General features: G+C 35.8%; 1 protein-coding gene across 1 annotated transcript in view; it reads left to right on the plus strand.

The window, feature by feature from the left end:
- The window catches only part of LOC100930577 (short-chain dehydrogenase/reductase family 16C member 6-like), a 39,359-nt gene that overhangs the window by 22,538 nt on the left and 4,647 nt on the right, over window positions 1-12,174 (plus strand). The window contains 3 exon segments of the mRNA XM_012541314.1: window positions 562-661; window positions 2,729-2,873; window positions 5,638-5,763. Of these exon segments, the coding sequence (XP_012396768.1) occupies window positions 562-661; window positions 2,729-2,873; window positions 5,638-5,763 (371 nt within the window).

Here is a 12,174-nt window from a genome sequence, read left to right on the forward strand (position 1 = left end):
ACAAAGAATAAATATTTGCAAAGTGAAAAGATATCACCATAATTTTAAATGAAAGAATGAATAAACTGCTTTAAAATAGCTAAAAATATTTTGTATGCAACTATTCCAAATCATTTGACCAAATGGCCAAGTCATTTTTCTCCCTGAAAGTTACCTTCCTCAAGTGTGCTTTCCTTCATTTTGCCTACATAGCTATCTATTTTTATGGTGTCTTTGGTCAGATTTGGGGAGCCCAGGAGTAGAATTAAATGTCATAAGAGTATCTGAAGTCCAAATGAAAAGATATGCGTTAGCATATTAGAAAATTAAGTCACTTTCTAAAAACACAAACTTAAAATGTTCCATTGATTCAATTAGTAAAAATTTCATTTTTTATTATTGTTGTTGCACTTACTTAATGAACATTTGACTAAACTGAAAGTTTTTTGAGGGAAAGGTCCACAACTTACATTTCTTAGCACCTGCCATGGTGCCTAGCATAGATCTTAACACACAATGAGAATTCAATAATATCAATGAAATACTCATAAAATGTTGGGGTTGTCTATTTATGTTTCTTAGACTTACATAGCCTTCCTTCCTAGCATGATAGCTAATAATCATGGTCACTTGGTCTGTATTTCAAGTGCAGCTGGACAGATTGGCATGAATGGACTAGCAGGTAAATATTTTATGTTTTTGACTTGATCCAGGGTGAAATGGACCCTGTAGTTTGGGTCCTGCCTAAATTTATGAGAAAATCTCTTTAATGAATTTTAATTAGTCTCCATTCAGTATAGATTAAGCCTTCTCTGTCTTCTCTTTTGTTAACATGGGATTGCTTAAAAAGAAAAGATTAAACTTACACACTTGGTTTTATAAAAAAAAATTTTTTCTCAAACTTTAGGGAAAGGTTTGGTTATTTGGGTTTTAATATTCCCCTCATATTGGAAGTTTCTAGAGGGATAAGGACAAATAAATAAATTTGAAAGTGTATATTCTAATATGGATTAATGGTACTTTTCAGAGAGAACAGAAGGTAAGAAACAGTGTGATATGAATTAGGGAAGAAGGTTCAGAACTGGTGCAAATAAGGTTGCCAGTTCAAATTGGAGATAATGAACAGAGAGAAGGCACGACTAACATTAAAGGTAATTGGAAAAGGTTTCTTGTAGAAAGATCTTACCTGAGATTTGAAGGAAACTAGGGAAGCCAGGAAATAGAGATGAGAGAATTCTAGGCAGGGGACAGTCAGTGAAAATGTCTAAAGTCAGGAGTATCTTGTTTGAGAAGCAGCAAGGAGGCCAGTGTCACTGAATTGCAAATCTGTAGACTACATCATGGGCAAAGAATAGGAGATAGGACTGGAGAAGTAAAATATTAAAAAAAAATGGAACAGTAGAAAAGACCAGGTTATGAGAGGTTTCAAGAGAGACAGACAGACAGACAGATATAGATACCGAAACAGAGAAAAAGACAAAAACAGAAAGAGGACAGAGACAGAGTAAAACAAAAAAGTTAGAAGAGAGGGAGAGGGAGATGTCAAATGAGAGAGACACAGACACAGAGAGACGTACCAAGAGAGAAAAAGAAAGAGATTTATATTTTATTCTGGATGGAATAGGGAGTTATTGAATAGGAGAGTTATGTAATCAGACTTATGCTCTTAGAAGATCAATTTGGTAGCTGAATGATTGGAGTAGTGGGGAGAGACTAGGCAGAAAGACCAAAGAGAAAGCTTTTACAGCCAGTCCTGTAATGAAATGATTAAGACCTGGACCAAGTAGTATTAGTAGGTCTTCCTATGGCTTGACTATTCCATCCTTATGCATTACTGTGGAAATGAGAGACAGACTGACGGACAGACGGAGAGAGACAGAGAAAAAGAAAGAGACAGAGATTTTGGAGGCAATAAGGAGTTATTGAATAAAACTTACTCTCTTGGAAGATCATTTTGGTAGCTGAATGATTAGAGTGGGGATTAGGGAGACCAAAGAGAAAGCTTTTGCAGATAGTCCTGTAATGAAATGATTAAGACCTGGACTAAAGTTGTGGTGGTATTAGAAGGAAAAAAGGAGGCATATAAGACAGATATTATAAAGACACAATTGACAGAATTTGGCAATGAATTAGATGTGAGAGTAGGAGCAAAGAGGGAAAAAAAGTGAAGAGTAAAGAATGGTGCCTAAATTATAAGCCTGGATGACTGGGGAAATGGTGGCACTTTTGACAATAACAGGAAAGTTAGGAAGAGGGGAGGGTTTGGAGAAAAAGATGCCCCAATTTGGGGCATGCTAAATTTAAGATGTCTATGAAACATCTTATTAAGAAGTTCTTGGATTCTTCTTGGCTTCAGAAGACAGAACTAGGAGCAATGGGTGAAAGTTACTGAGAAGCAGCTTTCAGTTTGATACAAAAGAAACGTTCAAACAGAAATATCTGAAATTGAAATAAGAATACTTCTGGAGATAGTGGATTTCAAATTTCAAGAAATTTTCAAGAAGAAATTGGAAAGCCACTTGCTGGAGTTTTTGTAGAGGAGGGAAGAATACTTGTATGGCTTGTAGGAGAGGATCTTTGAGGTTCCATCCAACTCTGAAATTCTGTGATTCTTCATTCCATGGTTGTTATGTAATACACCTAGAGAAGATCCACTCCCTAAAGTAATCTTTGAGTTAAAAAAAAAGTTTCTAGGAAATAATTTTTAATTTCTATCAACAATATTGTTGTCATCTCTTCTATATTTCAGATTATTCAGCAAGCAAATTTGCATCATTTGGATTTGCAGAATCCATTTACTTTGAATTGAGACATTTAAAGAAACATGGAATTAAAACCACTATTGTCTGCCCATATTTCATCAAAACTGGAATGTTTAATGGTTGTTTAAGCAAGTAAGAAACTGATTTTATTTTCATAAGAGTCTTTATATATTCCAGATACTACAAAAACTAAGGCAAGCTAGTGCGCTCTAAAGAGAAATGGGTGAATAGATAGCCTGAATTAGAATCCCTATTCTTCAGTAATTAGCTGAGTGACCCTCAGCACGTCAATGCACCTCTATAGACATGTTTCTTCATCTGCGAAATAAAAAAAGTTGAACCAAATGATCTTCAAGGTTTCTTCCAGCTCTAGGATTCTTGATGAAAAATAATCATCTAGACTTCTTTAATGCTTCAAGTATCCATAATTTTATCAGAATGGGTACTCCTATCATTCCAACTACTCCATGCCTTATCCTTCATGAATTACAACTGGAAAAAATGCCATCTATTAGCCAACCTTCTGCAGATGCACTTTTCAGGGTGCTACCTTAGGATTGATCATAGAATCATATACTGGGAACTGGAAAGGACTTTGGGAGTTATAGAGTCCAACCCACTTGTTTCTAAACTGAGAAAACTCATTTAATCCAAAGTGACACAGACACTACATGGGAGAAGTGGGATATGAGCCCAATTCCTCCTTAGACAATTGATCTGTATTCTGTCACCAAGTCCATACTACAAGCCTTTGCTCATCATACTGAAAATATCTCAGATATAATAAAGTATTTCATTTCATTATCATCAGTGTCCATCACAAATGGACATTAAATGAGGACTTTAGAAAGAAAGGGAAATTCTGGATCTCCCTTAATCATTGGTTATTAATAATCATTTCTTTCACTCCAAAGCCAAGAAAGATAGTTTGGACCTAGGATGTAAAGGACTACAAAAGCAAAAAAGAAAAGTTTGTATTTGACCCTAAAAGCAATAGGAAGCCACTGAAGTTTATTTTGTCCTAGTCAAACCACATATGGAATGATATGTTCAATTCTAGGTGCAACATTTTCAAAAGGTGATTGATAAATTTGAGAGTAACCAGATAAGGGCCATTAAAATGATCATATCACACAAGAATAAAGGGGGAAAAAAATCAGCCTTCAGGAATTTTGATTCTAAAGGGGGGAGGGAATTCAACATATAAAAACTGTTAAGGCTCAAATTGGGGAGAGAAAGAATGAAGAGGTACCCACAGGAGCATAGTAGAGAAGGTCTAAGAATCAGGGGCATAGCCTGAAGAAACAGGATGACAAGGCTAGCTAAAATATCCCTTTTGAAATGAAGGTTCTGGGAGGAATCAGTTAATCCTAGGGAAAGGTTACAGAAAAGTTCAGGGGTGTGTTCAAACTTCCGGGATCAAGCAATATCTGGGGACATAATAGAGAAAGTCCAGCAAGTAAGGAGGGCAGCCTACAAAGAAATAAAGACATCAAATGAAAGGAGGAATAATGCCTTCAGTGAATTCAAGAATACATACACACACACACACACACACACACACACACACACACATACACACACACACATACACATACTTAAATGTGTTTGAAGAAGATCTGGAAAGAAGAGACAGACCCAGAGAAGCAAGAAATGCATACAGGAACAAGATTTTTCATTAAGTTTCTCACTTATCCAGAATTTATTCATTTTTAAATAATACATTTTTCAATTTTTGTTTTAAAAGAGATATTTCAAGCTGAGAGGCTTCAAGAAATGACATGCTTAATTTCTACTAAGAACCAACCTTATTAAATTTCCAAGGTTCATCTCTCTGTGTCTCTGTCTCTCTCTTTCCCTCTTTCTTTTCCTTCTTCTTTCCCCCTCTCTCTCTTTCTCTCTCCCTCTCTGTCTCTCTCCATCTCTGTGTGTTTCTGTCTCTGTCTTTCTGTCTCCCTCTGTGTCTTTCTCTCTGTCTCCCTCTTTCCCTTTTTCTGCCCTCCCTCCTTCTCTCTCCCTCCCTCTCTGTCTTTCTCTGTCTCTATGTGTGTCTCTCTTTCTGTGTCTCTGTGTTTCTGTGGGTCTGTCTGTCTCTGTATGTGCGTGTCTATCTGCCTTTCTCTCTCTTTGTCTCTGTCTCTCTCTCCTCATTTGCACAATAATGCATGAAGATGGCAAAGCCAAGCCATAAAAAGAACTTCAATCTGTATCAATATAGGAAATGCTTATTTTAAGGAAACCAAAATACTTGAAATATTGATGACATGATAGAAAATTAGTGATAGATGCTGAGATAATAGCAAGTGGTTGAAAGATAATCAAAGTAGAAGGAGACAAGTAATAAAGAAATGTAAGGAAGACACTGCTTTGGTACTTTTGTGGCACTTTATTTACATTCTCACCAGGGTTCAAGTTCTCCTGATTTGATTGAACTCATTTCATTATCATGTTAGTTCTTCTCAGTACTCCCAGTGCTTTGTGAATGCACTATCTAAAATGAAGTCATGCTTCACATGGATTCCCCAGAGAGACCTTTCTCTCTTGAACATTACTTTTATGCTTTCGGAAAGGATTATTTATTGAAGCTGTTTGCTGGGCAAACAGGAAACTATAACACAACCAATAGGGAAATGTTTCTCCCATTGACCTCAACACCTTCATAATCAGAAATCATAAAACCAAGTCAGGAAATGTGTTATACGAAAATGAGACATGAAAATGAGTCCAATACTGGTAGAGGTAAAGGAGGAAGTAAATTGACTTCTACTTTCCTCTTCTTTTAATGTGCATGACTATTTAAAGCAGTATGTGTTATTAGCATGTCTGAAATAACCAATGAGTCATCAAGAAAATGATTATTTTTTTTTATTTTGTGTTGTTTTGTACTGTTTTACAGGTATCCAACCTTATTGCCTATTCTGGAGCCCGAATACGCAGCCAGTAAAATCATAAAAGCTATTCTGGAAAATCAGGTTTATCTGATAACCCCCAAATCAATAGCCATTGCATTGGTGTTGAAACAGTAAGTTAGTGTGCATTTTTAAAACTTTCTATATCCCTGGTTACATGTCAACAAAATAAGCCTTCTACTTAAGTCCTGCTCCAAGGGATTGTGGTGATATGAACAGGACCTTGAGTTCTCAAAAACTATACCAGCCAATTTCAAAGTCTGATAGGTCCCAAAAATGTGGATAAGCCTGACTAAACACACAAAAAAGCTTGCCATCAGAAAGCTGGCCACTAGATTACTAGGATTTTGAGGTTTGGATTTCGGTTGCTTTATTTTGGCTATAGCAACTCATGAAAATATGTACTATACAGTATAGAGGGAATTTCAATTTGTATTAGTAGAAGGAGAATTCACATCAATAAAATCAAATTCCTTTAAATATTACTTAGAGGGCGGATCCAAGATGGCGGAGAAGACACACGCGACTTTCTAAGCTCTTCTCTTACCCTCTTTATCAATATTATATCGAGCCTCAAAAATAGTCTTGACTGCTACAATTCGTAAAGATAAGAAGTAGAACAACTCACCGGCCGAAGAAAATCTGCAGTCTCGCCAAAAAAGGTTGGTTCCGGGGCCAGGAGGGAGATCGGCTCAGACGGGGAGAGAAATTAGGTTCCGAGGAGAGTCTCAAACCGAGGGTGAAGGCACAGATCTCAGCACAAGCGCGAAGCCCCAACCCGCAGTACGGGCTTTTCCTTGGGGCAGTTGTGATCCTGCACGGCAGGAGGACGCAGCCCGGGTTAGCCTCCAATCTGCCCAGTGGGGAGCTCGGCTTGGGGCCATAGAGCTTTTCCAGGGCCGATTTGCATTGGGCAGAGACACTGGGGCAGAGTTCGGGGCGGTCTGCTGTCTGTGGTCTGCGGTCAGCTGCTAAAACTCACAGTCCCACAAGAGGCTCCGGCCTGGGGCAGTGACACTTTCACCCCTTAGTCTCTCTAGCCGAGGGCAATCGCTAACCCACTCAGCCCTACTAAGCACTTTGATAGCTAGGCCAGTGCTGAATCCACTTCCTGTTGGGGAAGGGAAAACTCTCACTCAGAGCACTCCCATACCTCGGAGCCGGAAATCGGTTTACATCTTTCCCTGCTCTGCAGAGGAAGCTGGTAACCCCCTTGCCTAGGAGACCTACCCTAAAGGCTTTAAAACATGAATAAAAAGATGAAAAGAACGATCGACAGCTTCTATGCAGAAAAAGAGCAGGTCAGCAAACCTGAAGAGACCTCAAACAGCAAAATGCATCAGACTGTCCTCCTTACATGATGTCTCATAGAAGAGACCATTAAAAGTCTCAAAAGAGAGTTAGAAGATAAATGTGGGAAAGGAAAGAGAAGCCTTTACAAGAGAGCAACAACTTCCTGAAATACGAATTGAAAAGTTAAAAATTCCCAGGAAGTGCAGGGAAACAAAATTGGTGAATTGGAAAAAAAAAAAATCTCAGGAAAGTAAGAATTGTGAATTGGAAAAAATAAAGAATTCACTAGAAAGTAGGATTTGTGAATTGAAAAAGACACAGAACTCTGAAGAAAGTAGGATCCTGAATTGGAAAAGACAAAGAATAGCAAGAAAGTAGGATCTGTGAATTGGAAAGAAAAATAATTCACTAAAAAAAAAATTAGTGAAATGGAAAAAATTCCACAGACCAAACAAATACATTCAAAACTCAATTGACATATACAGAAAGAAGTAAAAAGCTAATGAAGAAAATAATTCTTTAAAAATTAGAACTGAACAAATAGAAACTAATGATTCATTGAGACAGCAAGAATCAGTCAAGCAAAAACAAAAAATGACAAACTGGAAAAACCATGAATTATCTACTTGCAAAACAACAGACTTGGAAAATAGATCTAGGAGAGATAATCTGAGGATTATTGGACTTTCTGAAAACTATGATGAAAAAAAGAGCCTAGATACTATTTTACAAGAAATCATCAAAGAGAACTCCCCAGATGTAATAGAATCAGAAGGTAAAATAGGCATTGAAAGAATTCATCGAACACCTTCTGAAAGAAACCCTAAAATAAAAACCCCAAGGAATATTGTGGCCAAATTTCAAAACTATTAGATTAAGGAAAAAATTTTACAAGCAGCCAACAAAAAACCATTTAAATACCGAGGTGCCACAATAAGGATCACCCAAGATCTGGCTGCCTCTACATTAAAGGAAAGAAGGGCCTGGAATATGATATTCCGAAAGGCACAAGAACTTGAGATGCAGCCAAGAATAAACTACCCAGCTAAGCTGAGCATTTTCTTCCAGGGAAGAAGATGGACATTTAATGAAACAAATGAATTCCATTTGTTTCTGAAGAAAAAACCAGAACTAAACAAAAAATTTGATCTCCAAGCATAGAACTCAAGAGATGCAGAAAAGGTAAAAATAACACTTGAGAATTGTATTTTTGTTGTGGATATACAAAAAGAATACATGTAAAATTTGATTGTACTGATATAACATAAAAAAGGAAGTAGATATGGAAAAGGGATGATGGCAGAATAAGGTGGGAAGGAGGGATAAAAAGAGGGAAACCACATCCCACAAAGAGGCTAAGGAAACTTATCATATCTGAGGGAATTTAAAGAGGGGGAGGAACATTGTGTGAATATTACTCTCATCAGAGTTGGCTCAAAGAAAAAATAATTGACATTTGTTTTAGAGAAAATTCTCTTTGCCTCATTAAAAACGGGGGAGAGGAAAAGGGAAAAAGAAAAAGAGTAATAAGGGAAGGAAGGGGAAAGACTCAAAGGGGGAGGGAGGGATTATAAAGAGGATAAGTATCGTGATACAAGAGGGGTACATAAGTTTAAAAGGGGAAAGAGGGTTGGGGAGGCAAGAATAAGTAAAGCACAATCTGGGGATTAGGATGGCAGGAAATACAGATTTAGTAATTCTAACTCGTAAATATGAATGGGATGAATCCATAAAGAGGAGGCAGATAGCAGACTGGATCAAAAGTCAGAACCTCACAATATGTTGTTTACAAGAAACACATTTAAAAGCAGGGGATACTATAGAGTAAAGGTAAAAGGCTGGAGCAAAATCTATTATGCTTCAGGTGAAGTCAAAAGCAGGGTAGCCATCCTTATCTCAGATCAAGCAAAGTAAAATTGATCTAATTAAAAGAGATAAGGAAGGAAACTACATCCTGCTAAAGGGTAGCATAAACAATGAAGCAATATCAATATTAAACATATATGCACCAAGTGGTATGGCACTCAACTTCCTAAAGGAGAAGTTAAGAGAGTTGCAAGAAGAAATAGACAACAAAACTGTAATAGTAGGAGATCTCAACCTTGCACTCTCAGAATTAGACAAATCAAACCAAAAACAAATAAGAAAGAAATTAAAGAAGTAAATAGAATATTAGAAAAATTAGGTATGTTGGATCTTTGGAGAAAATTGAATGGAGATAGAAGGGAATATACTTTCTTCCTCAGCAGTTCATGGAACCTATTCAAAACTGACCATATATAGGACATAAAGACCTCAAATTAAATGCAAGAAAGCAGAAATAATAAATGCTTTCTTTTCAGATCATGATGAAATAAAAACTACATTCAACAAAAAGTTAGGGGAAATAGACCAAAAGTAATTGGAAACTAAACAATCTCATCTTAAAGAATGATTGAGTGAAACAGCAAATTATAGATACAATAATAATTTCACTCAAGATAATGACAATGATGAGACATCATACCAAAATTTGTGGGATGCAGCCAAAGCGGTAATAAGAGGGAATTTTATATCCTTAGAGGCTTACTTGAATAAAACAGAAAGAAAAGATTAATGAATTGGGCTTGCAAACTAAAAAACTAAAAAAGACCAAAACCCCAATCAAATACTAAATTGGAAATTCTAAAATTAAAAGGAGAAATTAAAAATATTGAAAGTAAAAAACTATTGAACTAATTAATAAAACTAAGAGTTGGTTCTATGAAAAAGCTAATAAAATAGATAAGCCTTTGGTAAATCTGATTAGAAAAAGGAGGGAGGAAAATGAAAATTAGTAGTCTTAAAATGAAAAGGGAGAACTTTCCACCAATGAAGAGGAAATTAGAGAAATAATAAGGAGTTATTTTGCTCAACTTTATGCCAATAAATTTGATAACCTATGAAATGGATGACTACCTCCAAAAATATAGACTTCCCAGACTAACAGAGGAGGAAGTAAATTGTTGAATAGTCCCATTTCAGAAAAAGAAATAGAACAGGCAATTAAACAACTCCCTAAGAAAAAATCCCCAGGACCAGATGGATTTACATGTAATTTTACCAAACATTTAAAGAACAATTGGCCCCAATGCTATATAAATTATTTGATAAAATAGGGAATGAAGGAGTCCACCAAATTCTTCTATGACACAGACATGGTATTGATACGAAACCAGGTAGGCTAAAAACAGAGAAAGAAAATTATAGACCAATCTCCTAATGAATATTGATGCTAAAATCTTAAATAAGATATTAGCAAAAAGACTACAGAAAATCATCTCCAAGGTAATACACTATGATCAAGTAGGATTTATACTAGGAATGCAGGGCTGGTTCAATATTAGGAAAACTATCAATATAATTGGCCATGTTAATAACCAAATTAACAAAAACCATATGATCATCTCAATAGATGCAGAAAAGCATTTGATAAAATCCAACATCCATTCCTATTAAAACACTTGAGAGTAGGAATAAATGGACTTTCCTTAAAATAATCAGCAGCATCTATTTAAAACCATCAGTAAGCATCATATGTAATGGAGACAAACTGCAACCATTCCAATAAGATCTGAGTGAAACAAGGCTTCCTACATCACCGTTACATTTAATATTGTATTAGAAACGCTAGCTATAGCAATAAGAGCTGAGAAAGAGATTAAAGGAATAAGAATAGGCAATGAGGAAGCCAAATTATCACTCTTGCCGATGACATGATGGTATACTTTAGAGAACCCCAGAGATTCTGCAAAAAGTTATTAGAAATAATCCACAACTTTAGCAAAGTTGTGGTTAAAAATAAACCCACATAAGTCATCAGATTCTTTATATATCACTAACAAAATCCAACAGTCAGAGTTACAAAGAGAAATTCCATTTAAAGTAACTACTGATAATATAAAATATTTAGGAATCTATCTGCCAAGGGAAAATCAGAAACTTTATGAGCAAAATTACAGACCACTTTTCACACAAATTAAGTCTGATCTAACCAATTGAAAAATATTAAATGCTCTTGGATAGGGCGAGCAAATATAATAAAGATGACAATATTACCTAAACTAATCTATTTATTTAGCGCTATACCAATCAGACTCCCAAAAACTATTTTAATGACCTAGAAAAATAACAACAAAGTTCATATGGAAAAACAAAAGGTCAAGAATTTCAAGGGAATTAATGAAAAAAAATCAAATGATGGTGGCTTAGTGTACCAGATCTAAAATTATATTATAGAGCAGCAGTTACCAAAACTATTTGGTATTGGCTAAGGAATAGATTAGTTGATCAGTGGAATAGATTAGGTTCAAGGGACAAAACAGTCAACAAATATAGCAACCTAGTCTTTGACAAACCAAAGATCCCAGCTTTAGGATAAGAACTTACCGTTTGATAAAAATTGCTGGGAAAAATTGGAAACTAATATGGCAGAAACTAGGCATTGATCCATACTTAACGCAGACACCAAGATAAGGTCAAAATGGATTCATGACCTAGGCATAAAGAATGAAATTATTAATAAATAGAGGAAATAGGATAGTTTACCTCTCAGACCTGTGAAGGGGAAGGTCTTATGACCAAAGCAGAACTAGAGATCATTACTGATCACAAAATAGAAAATTTCGATTATACCAAACTGAAAAGTTTTTGCACAAACAAAACTAATGCAGACAAGATTAGAAGGGAAGCAATAAACTGGGAAAATATTTTTACAGTCAAAGGTTCTGATAAAGGCCCTATTTCCAAAATATATAGAGAATTAACTAATTTAAAAAATCAGCTCATTCTCCAATTGAAAATGGTCAAAGGATATGAACAGACAATTCTCAGATGAAGAAATTGAAACTATTTCTAGTCATATGAAAAGATGCTCCAAGTCATTATTAATCAGAGAAATGCAAATTAAGACAACTCTAAGATACCACTACACACCTGTCAGATTGGCTAAGATGACAGGAAAAATAATGATGATTTTTGAGGGGATGGGAAAACTGGGACATTGATGCATTGTTGGTGGAGTTGTGAACGAATCCAACCATTTTGAGAGTAGTTTGGAACTATGCTCAAAAAGTTATCAAACCTGCATACCCTTTGATCCAGCAGTGTTACTTACTGAGCTTATATCCCAAAGAGATTATAAAGAAGGGAAAGGGACCTGTATGTGCACGAATGTTTGTGGCAGCCCTTTTTGTAGTGGCTAGAAACTGGAA

The sequence above is a fragment of the Sarcophilus harrisii genome, chromosome 1 (assembly GCF_902635505.1).
Source record: "Sarcophilus harrisii chromosome 1, mSarHar1.11, whole genome shotgun sequence".
In the NCBI taxonomy this organism is placed as follows: domain Eukaryota; kingdom Metazoa; phylum Chordata; class Mammalia; order Dasyuromorphia; family Dasyuridae; genus Sarcophilus; species Sarcophilus harrisii.